Consider the following 14,972-nt stretch of genomic DNA (forward strand, 5'->3'; position numbering starts at 1 on the left):
GGGTACTGGTACAGAGTCAATGTGGAGGCTATATACAGGGGTACTGGTACAGAGTCAGTGTGGAGGCTATATACAGGGGTATCAGTACAGAGTCAGTGTGGAGGCTATATACAGGGGTACTGGTACAGAGTCAATGTGGAGGCTATATACAGGGGGTACTGGTACAGAGTCAATGTGGAGGCTATATACAGGGGGTACCAGTACAGAGTCAATGTGGAGGCTATATACAGGGGGTACCGGTACAGAGTCAATGTGGAGGCTATATACAGGGGGTACAGAGTCAATGTGGAGGCTATATACAGGGGGTACAGAGTCAATGTGGAGACTATATACAGGGGGTACTGGTACAGAGTCAATGTGGAGGCTATATACAGGGGGTACTGGTACAGAGTCAATGTGGAGGCTATATACAGGGGGTACTGGTACAGAGTCAATGTGGAGGCTATATACAGGGGGTACTGGTACAGAGTCAATGTGGAGGCTATATACAGGGGGTACCAGTACAGAGTCAATGTGGAGGCTATATACAGGGAGGCTACTGGTACAGAGTCAATGTGGAGGCTATATACAGGGGTACCGGTACAGAGTCAATGTGGAGGCTATATACAGGGGTACTGGTACAGAGTCAATGTGGAGGCTATATACAGGGTCAATGTACCAGGTACAGAGTCAATGTGGAGGCTATATACAGGGGTACCGGTACAGAGTCAATGTGGAGGCTATATACAGGGGTACCGGTACAGAGTCAATGTGGAGGCTATATACAGGGGTACCGGTACAGAGTCAATGTGGAGGCTATATACAGGGGTACTGGTACAGAGTCAATGTGGAGGCTATATACAGGGGTACTGGTACAGAGTCAATGTGGAGGCTATATACAGGGGGTACTGGTACAGAGTCAATGTGGAGGCTATATACAGGGAGGTACCAGTACAGAGTCAATGTGGAGGCTATATACAGGGGTACTGGTACAGAGTCAATGTGGAGGCTATACAGGGGTACTGGTACAGAGTCAATGTGGAGGCTATATACAGGGGTACCGGTACAGAGTCAATGTGGAGGCTATATACAGGGGTACTGGTACAGAGTCAATGTGGAGGCTATATACAGGGGTACCGGTACAGAGTCAATGTGGAGGCTATATAGGGGTACAGAGTCAATGTAGGCTATATACAGTACAGAGTCAGTGTGGAGGCTATATACAGGGGGTACCCGGTACAGAGTCAATGTGGAGGCTATATACAGGGGTACAGAGTCAATGTGGAGGCTATATACAGGGGTACTGGTACAGAGTCAATGTGGAGACTATATACAGGGGGTACTGGTACAGAGTCAATGTGGAGGCTATATACAGGGGTACTGGTACAGAGTCAATGTGGAGGCTATATACAGGGGGTACTGGTACAGAGTCAGTGTGGAGGCTATATACAGGGGTACCAGTACAGAGTCAATGTGGAGGCTATATACAGGGGTACTGGTACAGAGTCAATGTGGAGGCTATATACAGGGGTACTGGTACAGAGTCAATGTGGAGGCTATATACAGGGGTACCAGTACAGAGTCAATGTGGAGGCTATATACAGGGGTACCGGTACAGAGTCAATGTGGAGGCTATATACAGGGGGTACAGAGTCAATGTGGAGGCTATATACAGGGGGCACAGAGTCAATGTGGAAACTATATACAGGGGTACTGGTACAGAGTCAATGTGGAGGCTATATACAGGGAGTCAGTGTGAGGCTACTGGTACAGAGTCAATGTGGAGGCTATATACAGGGGTACTGGTACAGAGTCAATGTGGAGGCTATATACAGGGGGTACCGGTACAGAGTCAATGTGGAGGCTATATACAGGGGGTACTGGTACAGAGTCAATGTGGAGGCTATATACAGGAGGTACCAGTACAGAGTCAATGTGGAGGCTATATACAGGGGGTACAGAGTACTGGTACAGAGTCAATGTGGAGGCTATATACAGGGGTACCGGTACAGAGTCAATGTGGAGGCTATATACAGGGGTACAGAGTCAATGTGGAGGCTATATACAGGGGTACAGAGTCAATGTGGAGACTATATACAGGGGTACTGGTACAGAGTCAATGTGGAGGCTATATACAGGGGGTACTGGTACAGAGTCAATGTGGAGGCTATATACAGGGGGTAATGTAGGCTGGTACAGAGTCAATGTGGAGGCTATATACAGGGGTACTGGTACAGAGTCAATGTGGAGGCTATATACAGGGGGTACCAGTACAGAGTCAATGTGGAGGCTATATACAGGGGTACTGGTACAGAGTCAATGTGGAGGCTATATACAGGGGGTACCGGTACAGAGTCAATGTGGAGGCTATATACAGGGGTACTGGTACAGAGTCAATGTGGAGGCTATATACAGGGAGTACCGGTACAGAGTCAATGTGGAGGCTATATACAGGGGTACTGGTACAGAGTCAATGTGGAGGCTATATACAGGGTGTACCGAGTCAGTGGAGTCAATGTGGAGGCTATAATACAGGGGGTGGACTATATACAGGTACAGAGTCAATGTGGAGGCTATATACAGGGGTACCGGTACAGAGTCAATGTGGAGGCTATATACAGGGAGTACCGGTACAGAGTCAATGTGGAGGCTATATACAGGGGTACCGGTACAGAGTCAATGTGGAGGCTATATACAGGGGTACTGGTACAGAGTCAATGTGGAGGCTATATACAGGGGTACTGGTACAGAGTCAATGTGGAGGCTATATACAGGGGTACTGGTACAGAGTCAATGTGGAGGCTATATACAGGGGTACTGGTACAGAGTCAATGTGGAGGCTATATACAGGGGTACTGGTACAGAGTCAATGTGGAGGCTATATACAGGGGTACTGGTACAGAGTCAGTGTGGAGGCTATATACAGGGTACTGGTACAGAGTCAATGTGGAGGCTATATACAGGGGTACTGGTACAGAGTCAGTGTGGAGGCTATATACAGGGGTACCAGTACAGAGTCAATGTGGAGGCTATATACAGGGGGTACAGAGTCAATGTGGAGACTATATACAGGGGGTACTGGTACAGAGTCAATGTGGAGGCTATATACAGGGGTACCGGTACAGAGTCAATGTGGAGGCTATATACAGGGGGTACTGGTACAGAGTCAATGTGGAGGCTATATACAGGGGGTACTGGTACAGAGTCAATGTGGAGGATATATACAGGGGGTACCGGTACAGAGTCAATGTGGAGGCTATATACAGGGGGGTACTGGTACAGAGTCAATGTGGAGGATATATACAGGGGGTACTGGTACAGAGTCAATGTGGAGGCTATATACAGGGGTACCGGTACAGAGTCAATGTGGAGACTATATACAGGGGGTACTGGTACAGAGTCAATGTGGAGGCTATATACAGGGGGTACCGGTACAGAGTCAATGTGGAGGCTATATACAGGGGTACCGGTACAGAGTCAATGTGGAGGCTATATACAGGGGGTACTGGTACAGAGTCAATGTGGAGGCTATATACAGGGGGTACTGGTACAGAGTCAATGTGGAGGCTATATACAGGGGGTACTGGTACAGAGTCAATGTGGAGGCTATATACAGGGGGTACTGGTACAGAGTCAATGTGGAGGCTATATACAGGGGTACTGGTACAGAGTCAATGTGGAGGCTATATACAGGGGGTACTGGTACAGAGTCAATGTGGAGGCTATATACAGGGAGTACTGGTACAGAGTCAATGTGGAGGCTATATACAGGGGGTACTGGTACAGAGTCAATGTGGAGGCTATATACAGGGGGTACTGGTACAGAGTCAATGTGGAGGCTATATACAGGGGTACTGGTACAGAGTCAATGTGGAGGCTATATACAGGGGTACTGGTACAGAGTCAATGTGGAGGCTATATACAGGGGGTACTGGTACAGAGTCAATGTGGAGGCTATATACAGGGGTACTGGTACAGAGTCAATGTGGAGGCTATATACAGGGGGTACTGGTACAGAGTCAATGTGGAGGCTATATACAGGGGGTACTGGTACAGAGTCAATGTGGAGGCTATATACAGGGGGTACTGGTACAGAGTCAATGTGCGGGGCACCAGTTAGTCGAAGTAGTTAAGGTAATATGTACATGTAGGTAGAGTTATTAAAGTGACTATGCGTAGATGATAACAGAGAGTAGCAGTGGTGTAAAAGGGGGGGGACAATGTAAATGGTCTGGGTAGACATTTGATTAGATGTTCAGGAGTCTTATGGCTTAGGGATAGAAGCTGTTTAGAAGCCTCTGGGACCTAGACTTGGCGCTCCGGGTACCGCTTGCCGTGCGGTAGCAGAGAGAATTGCCTATGACTAGGGTGGCTGGAGTCTTTCACAATTTTTAGGGCCTTCCTCTGACACCGCCTGGTCTCCCGCCTGTCCGGCGCTGCCCGGAATCTCCCGCCTGTCGGGCGCTGCTGGAATCTTCCGTCCATTGGGGACCCATGGCTAGGGTCCCCAGTCGGAGGTCGGCAGGTGAGGGTCGCCGCTCGTAAGAGGCCACGGGGGCGGTTGAGGAGGCGGACAAAACCTGTGGTGAAGTGGGGTCCATGTCCCGGACAGACGCCCACCCAGACCCTCCCCTATAGGTTCAGGTTTTGCGGCCGGAATCCGCACCTTTGGGGGGGGTACTGTCACGTTCTGACCTTAGTTCCTTTGTTTTGTCTTTTTTTATATGGTCAGGGCGTGAGTTGGGGTGGGCAGTCTGTTTGTTTTTCTATGTTTGGTTTCTGTGTTCGACCTAGTATGGTTCTCAATCAGAGGCAGGTGTCGTTAGTTGTCTCTGATTGAGAATCATACTTAGGTAGCTTTTTTTTCCACCTGTGTTTCGTGGGTGTTTGTTTCCGTGGGAGTGTTTGTCATTTATTGTTTAGTGTTCTCAGTTGTAATTAAATATCATCATGAACACTTACCACGCTGCGCTTTGGTCCGATCCTTACTCCTCCTCAGACGAAGAGGAGGAAATCCGTTACACCATCGTTCATCCATATATTTATATGTACATATTCTTATTCCATCCCTTTACATTTGTGTGTATAAGGTAGTTGTTGTGAATTTGTTAGATTACTTGTTAGATATTACTGCACTGTCGGGAACAAGAAGCACAAGCATTTCGCTACACTTGCGTTAACTTCTGCTAACCATGTGTATGTGACCAATAAAATTTGAATTTGAAATTTGATCAAAAACCTGTGGGATGAATTGGAACGCCGACTGCGAGCCAGGCCTAACCGCCCAACATCAGTGCCCGTCCTCACTAATGCTCTTGTGACTGAATGGAAGCAAGTCCCCGCAGCAATGTTCCATCAGCTAGTGGAAAGCCTTCCCAGAAGAGTGGAGGCTGTTATAGCAGCAAAGGGGGGACCAACTCCATATTAATGCCCAAGATATTGGAATGAGACGTTTGACGAGCAGGTGTCCACATACCAGTGTAGTGTAGTGTAGTGTAGTGTAGTGTAAAAGAGAAAGAAAGAGAAAGAAAGAGCGAGAGAGAGATAGATAGATAGATAGATAGATAGATAGATAGATAGATAGATAGATAGATAGATAGATAGATAGACAGAGAGAGAGAGATACAACGAGATACAGAGAGACACAGAGAGATCAGGTTAAGGAGGGATACAGAGCTGAGGTTTTATATATGCCTGTAATTAGCCTCTAGTCTCTGCTGGCTCATTCTGTTTCCGTAGATGAGAGGTCTGATGAAAGAGAGGTCTGATGAAAGATTTAGCACCAGATACACAGGAGGGCCTGCTTGATACTTTAAATATTAAACGATCCGGGTCATTTAGGAGCTGTTAACCACAATATCAGTCAGATTTAGGCTCACCTTGGAAAGGGAGAGAGAAGATAGTAAAGAGAGAGATGTATAAATTAGACTGGGGTAGGAATAGAGCCTTGTGGAACACCTTTTTCTTAGAGATGCCGTTAGAAACAACGTAATTAAGATGCCTAGTGTATAGGTTTGTCTTTTCAGGGCAAATGTTCTTAAACTATGTCCTTCCATAAAGCTTCTACATTATAAATCTACTAGAAGGATGGATGCCATTTCATTTGTTCGCTAATAGGCCATATGTATGCTTGTCTATAGAATTCATATTTCCATTATAGTGTGAGTAGCATTAAGACAAAGGACATTTCTGTTCCCAGAGGCAGCATGAAACTATATATTATAACTCAGAAATACACCTTCCGCTATGCAGATAGAAGTAGAAGGACATTTCTGTTCCCAGAGGCAGCATGAAACTGTATATTATAACTCAGAAATACACCTTCCGCTATGCAGATAGAAGTAGAAGGACATTTCTGTTGCCAGAGGCAGAATGAAACTGTATATTATAACTCAGAAATGCACATTCCGCTATGCAGATAGAAGTAGAAGGACATTTCTGTTGCCAGAGGCAGAATGAAACTGTATATTATAACTCAGAAATGCACATTCCGCTATGCAGATAGAAGTAGAAGGACATTTCTGTTGCCAGAGGCAGAATGAAACTGTATATTATAACTCAGAAATGCACATTCCGCTATGCAGATAGAAGTAGAAGATGGAAACCCCCACTGATAGGCTCTGTTCAATACTAAAATGGCTCTGTTCAATAAGAAAATGGCTCTGTTCAATAAGAAAATGGCTCTGTTCAATAAGAACATGGCTCTGTTCAATAAGAAAATGGCTGTGTTCAATAAGAAAATGGCTCTGTTCAATAAGAAAATGGCTCTGTTCAATAAGAAAATGGCTCTGTTCAATAAGAAAATGGCTCTGTTCAATAAGAAAATGGCTCTGTTCAATACTAAAATGGCTCTGTTCAATAAGAACATGGCTCTGTTCAATACTAAAATGGCTCTGTTCAATACTAAAATGGCTCTGTTCAATACTAAAATGGCTCTGTTCAATGAGAAAATGTCTGTTCAATGAGAAAATGTCTCTGTTCATTAAGAAAATGGCTCTGTTCAATACTAAAATGGCTCTGTTCAATACTAAAATGGCTCTGTTCAATGAGAAAATGTCTCTGTTCAATGAGAAAATGTCTCTGTTCATTAAGAAAATGGCTCTGTTCAATAAGAAAATGGCTCTCTGTTAATTATGGCTCTGTTCAATAAGAAAATGGCTCTGTTCAATAAGAAAATGGCTCTGTTCAAAAGAAAATGGCTCTGTTCAATACTAAAATGGCTCTGTTCAATAAGAACATGGCTCTGTTCAATACTAAAATGGCTCTGTTCAATACTAAAATGGCTCTGTTCAATACTAAAAAATGGCTCTGTTCAATAAAATGAGAAAATGTCTGTTCAATGAGAAATGTCTCTGTTCATTAAGAAAATGGCTCTGTGGCTCTGTTCAATACTAAAATGGCTCTGTTCAATGAGAAAATGTCTCTGTTCAATGAGAAAATGTCTCTGTTCATTAAGAAAATGGCTCTGTTCAATAAGAAAATGGCTCTCTTCATTAAGAAAATGGCTCTGTTCAATAAGAAAATGGCTCTGTTCACTAAGAAAATGGCTCTGTTCAATACTAAAATGGCTCTGTTCAATACTAAAATGGCTCTGTTCAATACTAAAATGGCTCTGTTCATTAAAACCAGTTAGAGCTAGGCAGAATACTGCCCCCTTTGGAGGAATTGCGTGCCCATAGTAAACAGAAAAAAACAGAATCTGTCCAAAATATTACATGAATATAATAATTATTATTGAATAGAAAACACTCTAAAGCTTCTAAAACCGTTCAAATTATGTCTGTATGTAAAGCAGAACTCTCAGGGCAGCCATTCTCCCAAACTCTCTCTTGTCATCAAGAAAGTTGGGCCAACTTTGACGTCATCGCCCCCACCATTCCCAACCAGCTACGGATCTGGGAACAGTTTCTATCTCTTCAGCGCGATGTCTCCTTTCAATGGGGCTTTTCATTGTGAAAATTGCGCGCTCCCTCACCCTTTGGCGGGCTAAAACCTTCGGGTCACGCGAAAATACATGTACTATCATGCGCGCATCACGTCTGGAGCTCTCTTTGTTCCAGGATTCACCAAACGATGTCAGTTTGTCTGTTCGAGCTGATAATTGTTTTGCACGTTTAGAACATCCTAAAGCTTGATTCTGCACTTAGTTTGACCAGTTTAGTCGACATATAATATGTAATTTTGAAGTTTTGATGCGCAACCCCTAGAATTTTGGCTGCATTTCAGCCGGAATTTGTCGCGTTTGATAACCCAAAGACACAGACTTGAAAGCCAAACGCAGTTTTTGGTAAGTATGACTCCTTCCACGACTTCTGATCGAAGAACATCAAAGGTAAGGGAATATTTACGTGGTAATTTTGTGTTTCTGTGGACTCCAACCAAGCGGAGACATATTGCTAATGTCTGAGCGCCATCTGAGATTATTGCCTAGTGAACGAATTCTGTAACGTTAAAAATAAATGTAACACAGCGGTTGCATTAAGAAGCAGTGTATCTTTCTAACTATATGTAGAACATGTATATTTAGTCAAAGTTTATGATGTGTATTGCTTGTTAGCTGACGTTATCTGGCGGAGCTATCATCATTTCTCCGGACATTTGAGTAGCATTTTTTGAACATGGCGTCATTGTAAACAGAGATTTATGGAAATAAATAGCATATTATTGAAAAAAACATAAATGTACTGTGTAACATGTCCTATTACTGTCATCTGATGAAGGTTAGTGAATTATTTTTCTTTTAATCCTGCGTTTGTTGATTGCATCTTTTGTTCAACTTGGCTATTCAAATTAGCTGTGTCTTTGGTGGTGGTTTGACATAAATATGTGCTATGTTTTCGCCATAAAACATTTTAGAAATCTGACTTGCTGGCTAGATGAACAAGGAGTTTATCTTTCATTTGAGCTATTGGACTTGTTAATGTGTGGAGGTTAAATATTTCTAAGAATATTTTTGCATTCTGTGCGCCACTGTTTCAGTTGAGAAAAAGGCTCTGTTCAATAATAAATTGATGGTTCACTAATAAAATGGCTCTGTTCAATAAGAAAATGGCTCTGTTCAATAAGAAAATGGCTCCGTTCAATAATAAAATGGCTCTGAGCCACTTTACCTAGATGGTTCATCTGACAAAAATGACCTAAATCTTGAAGTTCAGATGGGACCCTTTAAAAGGGAGAGAGAAGGAGGGAGAGAGAGAGAGAAAGAGAGAGAGAGAGAAAGAGAGAGAGAGTAAGAGAGAGAGAGAGAGAGAGAGAGAGAGAGAGAGAGAGAGAGAGAGCGAGAGAGTGAGAGAGAGAGAGAGAGACAGAGTGAAAGAGAGAGAAAGAGAGAGAGAGAAAAAGAGAGACAGAGAGAGAGAGCGAGAGAGAGAGACAGAGAGAGAGAGAGAGAGAGAGAAAGAGAGAGAAAGAGAGAGAGAGAGAAAAAGAGAGACAGAGAGAGAGAGCGAGAGAGAGAGACAGAGAGAGAGAGAGAGAGAGAAAGAGAGAAAGAGAGAGAGAGAGAGAGAGAGAGAGAGAGATAGAGAGAGATAGAGAGAGACAGAGAGAGACTGTAGATAAAAAGATAGAGTTGTGGGAAAGTTATATGTCAGCAGGGAGGGTGCTGATATGAGTGTCTGGCCATGCAGAAAAGATGAGCGCAGTCTCTCTGTGCCCTAGAAATGCCAGCAGGCATCTTTTATTGAACACAGTTTGGCTGAGTGGAGGAGAACAGAGATGAGAGGAGGGGGGTGATAACTCAACTGTTTCAATTTCATGTCAGAAGGAAAACAGCGGGACCATAATCATAAAACGTAATTAAAACCACATTCACACGCATGCCCTCATGCACACACGAACACACATGGAAAGTGGTCGGTTCCTAACGGGAGAACGTTTCTGTACCGGGACGTTCAGATGGGACTCATATTGACAACAGAGACACGGTGATTCGTTTAAACAGACAATTCATCTGGGTATAACGTATACTGAACAAAAAAATACCCAAAAAGCTTTTTTTTCTCTCAAATTTTTGTTTACATTATCATGTTAGTGAGCATTTCTCATTTGCCAGGATAATCTAGCCGTACTATTCCAGGACTTCCACATCTGGCTTCTTCACCTGGAAGGGGGGGGGGAGTTGCTGCTGCTGAGGATAATTTCTGTCTGTAATAAAGCCCTTTTGTGGAGGAAAAACTCATTCTGATTGGCTGGAGCCTGGCTCCCCAGTGGGTGGGCCTTTGCCCTCCCAGGCCCACCCATGGCTGAGCCCCTGCCTAGTCATGTGAAACCCATAGATTAAGGGCCTAATATTTTTTTTTTCAACTGACTGATTTTCTTCTATTATCTGTAACTCAGTAGAATCTTATAAATAGTTGCATGTTGCATTTATATATTTTTTGTTTAGTATAGTTGACTTTCTTTACCAAAATAATGACAAGGGACCGTGAACATAGTCTATGTTTACTGAGATAGAAATAACTTTGATCATCACAAACAGTCAACTTCTCCGTAAAAGTTTCCTAAACTGAGATTTTTCCAGGGGAAAAAAGTTTTCAAGTTCTTAATAATTGCTTAGAAAAAGATTCACCTAAAAGCCAAACTCCTTCAGACGATGATTGATACAGTGTCAACACACACACACACACACACACACACACACACACACACACACACACACACACACACACACACACACACACACACACACACACACACACACACACACACGCACACACACACACACACACACACCTAATACACCTAATACACAAACTACTCACCCTGGCAGAATCCTCGGGGATGTAAGAACAGTCCATCTGGACAGCTAGTCCTGCAGTAGCCGTTGTTGAAGTTGGCCAGGGGGGAGCAGGACACACAGTCAGCCTGGGATGTACCTGAACACTCCTGGCAGGCCGGGTGGCACCCTGGGGGGTATAGGTTAACAATAGTGTATCATCATCCAAAGGTCAAAGGTCAATGACTGTATTGATTTTTATGTATTATTTATTTATATCTATTTTATTGTATTTTGTATTTTATCAGCCACCTGGCTAGAGCCGTTTAGAGCCGTTAGAGTTGTTAGAGCCGTTAGAGCCGTTAGAGCCATTAGAGCCGTTTAGAGCCGTTAGAGCCGTTAGAGCTGTTAGAGCCGTTAGAGCTGTTAGAGCCGTTAGAGCCTTTAGAGCCGTTAGAGCCGTTAGAGCCATTAGAGTTGTTAGAGCTGTTAGAGCTGTTAGAGCCGTTAGAGCTGTTAGAGCCATTAGTGCCGTTAGAGACATTAGAGCCATTAGAGCTGTTAGAGCTGTTAGAGCCATTAGTGCTGTTAGAGCCATTAGAGCTGTTAGAGCCATTAGAGCTGTTAGAGCCGTTAGAGCCGTTAGAGACATTAGAGCCATTAGAGCTGTTAGAGCCGTTAGAGCTGTTAGAGCCGTTTAGAGCCGTTAGAGCCGTTAGAGCTGTTAGAGCCATTAGAGCCGTTAGAGCCGTTAGAGCTGTTAGAGCCATTAGAGCCGTTAGAGCCGTTAGAGCTGTTAGAGCCATTAGAGCCATTAGAGCCGTTAGAGCCGTTAGAGCCATTAGAGCTGTTAGAGCCATTAGAGCCGTTAGCGCCGTTAGCGCCGTTTAGAGCCGTTTAGCGCCGTTAGCGCCGTTAGCGCCGTTTAGAGCCGTTAGAGCCATTAGAGCCATTAGAGCCATTAGAGCCATTAGAGCCATTAGAGCCGTTAGAGCCGTTTAGAGCTGTTAGAGGTTTTAGAGGTTAAGTGCCTTGCTCAAGGGCACAACAGTAGTGGACAGTAGTTTTGACCTCAGCGATTCTCATGTGAATGGGAAGAGCATCATTCGGGTCCCTCTTTGAGGATCCCTGCAGTATCTGCTGGTGTCATTCCTCCTACCTCAGAAACCATTTGATAACCAGATGGTTAGATTGGTCAGGCAATTGGTTGCTTAGAAAACCAGGCAAAACTAGATACAATCGTTTCCTTCAAATTTCCCAAAATTATTATTGTCCAAAACAGAGACAATAAACCTTCCCATCAGTAGAGGACAGACAGCAGAGATATTAAGCAGATATAAGACAGTTGGCAGGAGGGTCATATTAGGTTTGAGATGGCAAACAAGGCTTTGCTAATGGGTTGCAGATTCAAGTGACTCCACATTGCAGCCTTCTGTTAATATAATTAAATTGAAGAGTCTTAGGAGAAAGCTGTTACAGCACCGTGACTGTGACTTTGTCTGTGTTCCAAATGACACCCTATTCAGCTCCCATATCGCTCTGGTTAAAAGTAGTGCACTATATAGGGAACAGGGTTCCATAGGGTTCTGGTCTAAAGTAGTGCACTATATAGGGAATAGGGTTCCATAGGGTTCTGGTCTAAAGTAGTGCACTATATAGGGAATAGGGTTCCATAGGGCTCTGGTTAAAAGTAGTGCACTATATAGGGAATAGGGTTCCATATTGCTCTGGTTAAAAGTAGTGCACTATATAGGGAACAGGGTTCCATATCGCCCTGGTAAAAGTAGTGCACTATATAGGGAATAGCATGTCGTCCTTACTTTAAGAACATCAGACACTTCAAAGAGGAGAAGCAATTGACCAGAAAACATCTGAACTGCCGAAGGACTATCCACAGTTACTGAAAATGTATTCTCTCACAAATATGAGAATGGTCTTGTTTCTCTCCATTATGTGTTATTCAGCCTCTGGGAAAAGCTGCTGAATGTCTTTTTTGTTGTTGTTGATATTCGTTATTGAAGGATTAAATCGTATTGACGACTGGCATAGCTTTTCCGTGCTAAACGCTACGATAGCAAACTACGACTGTTTCTTCAACAGCTAGAAGCACTAGGTTGTCCATGTTTTAATCCCTTGATGGGTAAAAAAAAAACAGGATGTTCAAAGAGCCCAAACCAATAGGGAACAATGTTTTAGTTTGTTTTTGTATTCAAATGATCATTTAATTTCCTTTTCCTCTCATTTGCTTCTTTAAGTGACTGGGTTTGAAAACGTGGGTCTCCTGTGTGTGAGTTCATGTGTGGGGTGGACAGTGTTGGTTGCCCAGGTAATGGACTGCAGACACATAGTAAAAGGGAGGTGCGTGCGTGTGCGTGAGCGTGTGTGCGTAGAAAAAGGTCTCCTTACCTTGGCAGGTGTTGTCCTGGACGGTGTGTCCTGGGGGACATCTGGAGACGCACTGGCCTTCCTGGAGGACGTAGGGCGGGGAACAGGAAGTACAGTTCTGACTACTTCCTCCTGTGCACTGTAAACAGGAAGTGTGGCATTCTGAAATGGACCAAGAGAGAGAAAAGAGGTGGATTTAGGTTTGTGACATTGAAACGTAAGCCCATTGATACAGCATTACAAGTCTCCATGAATATACAGACACACTACTACATATGCTGTGGTCTTGTGACAAACTGACACCATTTTGGGATAATGTACACTACCAGTCCAACGTTTGGACACACCTACTCATTTAAGGGTTTTTTTCTTTATTTTTACTATTTTCTACATTGTATTATAATAGTGAAGACATGACAACTATGAAATAATACATATGGAATCATGTAGTAACCGAAAAAAATGGTTCAAACAAATCTAAATATATGTTATATTTGAGATTCTTCAAAGTAGCCACCCTTTGCCTTGATGACAGCTTTGCAAACTCTTTGCATTCTCTCAACCAGCTTCATGAGGTAATCACCTGGAATGCATTTCAATTAACAGGTGTGCCTTGTTAAGAGTTAATGTAGATTTAATTGCTGCAAAAAACTGTATAGCCTTGTACAGTACAGCCTCGTACTGTATAGCCTCGTACTGTATAGCCTCGTACTGTATAGTCTTGTACAGTACAGCCTCGTACACTACAGCCTCATACAGTACAGCCTCGTACAGTGCAGCCTCGTACAGTACAGCCTCATACTGTAAAGCCTCGTACACTACAGCCTCGTACACTACAGCCTCGTACAGTACAGCCTCGTACAGTACAGCCTCGCACAGTACAGCCTCGTACTGTATAGCCTCGTACTGTATAGGCTCGTACTGTATAGCCTCGTACTGTATAGCCTCATACTGTATAGCCTCGTCTGTAGAAACCTCATACTATATAGCCTCATACTGTAAAGCCTCGTACTGTACAACCTCGTACAGTACAGCCTTGTACAGTATAGCCTCGTACTGTATAGCCTCGTACTGTATAGCCTCGTACTGTATAGCCTCGTACTGTATAGCCTCGTCTGTAGAAACCTCATACTATATAGCCTCATACTGTAAAGCCCCGTACTGTACAACCTCGTACAGTACAGCCTTGTACAGTATAGCCTCGTACTGTATAGCCTCGTACTGTATAGCCTCGTACTGTATAGCCTCGTACTATATAGCCTCGTCTGTAGAAACCTCATACTATATAGCCTCATACTGTAAAGCCTCGTACTGGAAAGCCTCGTACTGGAAAGCCTAGTACTGTATAACCTCATACTATATAGCCTCGTACTGTATAACCTCATACTATATAGCCTTGTGCTGTATAACCTCAAACTATATAGCCTTGTGCTGTATAACCTCATACTATATAGCCTGGTACTGTATAGCCTCATACTGGAAAGCCTCGTACTGTATAGAGACATACACAGGGAAAACATAGGCGTTTTGATTTGTTGTTTTTATTTTCGTGTTGTGATTGAAAAAATAAATTATACATCTATATATATAAAAAAAAATGTTTTCCCTGTGTATGTCTCTCTGTGTATGTCTCTCTGTGTATGTCTCTCTGTGTATGTCTCTCTGTGTATGTCTCTCTGTGTATGTCTCCCTGTGTATGTCTCTCTGTGTATGTCTCTCTGTGTATGTCTCTCTGTGTATGTCTCTTTGTGTGTCTCTCTGTGTATGTCTCTCTGTGTATGTCTCTCTGTGTATGTCTCTCTGTGTATGTCTCTCTGTGTATGTCTCTCTGTGTTTGTCTCCCTGTGTATGTCTCTTTGTGTGTCTCTCTGTGTATGTCTCTCTGTGTATG

The 14,972-nt window shown here is 43.5% G+C and overlaps 1 protein-coding gene across 1 annotated transcript in view; it reads right to left on the reverse strand.

The window, feature by feature from the left end:
• The window catches only part of LOC115127105 (extracellular matrix organizing protein FRAS1-like), a 521,989-nt gene that overhangs the window by 237,219 nt on the left and 269,798 nt on the right, over positions 1-14,972 (reverse strand). The window contains 2 exon segments of the mRNA XM_065011350.1: positions 10,743-10,886; positions 13,103-13,243. Of these exon segments, the coding sequence (XP_064867422.1) occupies positions 10,743-10,886; positions 13,103-13,243 (285 nt within the window).

Source organism: Oncorhynchus nerka, linkage group LG27 (assembly GCF_034236695.1).
Source record: "Oncorhynchus nerka isolate Pitt River linkage group LG27, Oner_Uvic_2.0, whole genome shotgun sequence".
Taxonomy (NCBI): Eukaryota; Metazoa; Chordata; class Actinopteri; order Salmoniformes; family Salmonidae; genus Oncorhynchus; species Oncorhynchus nerka.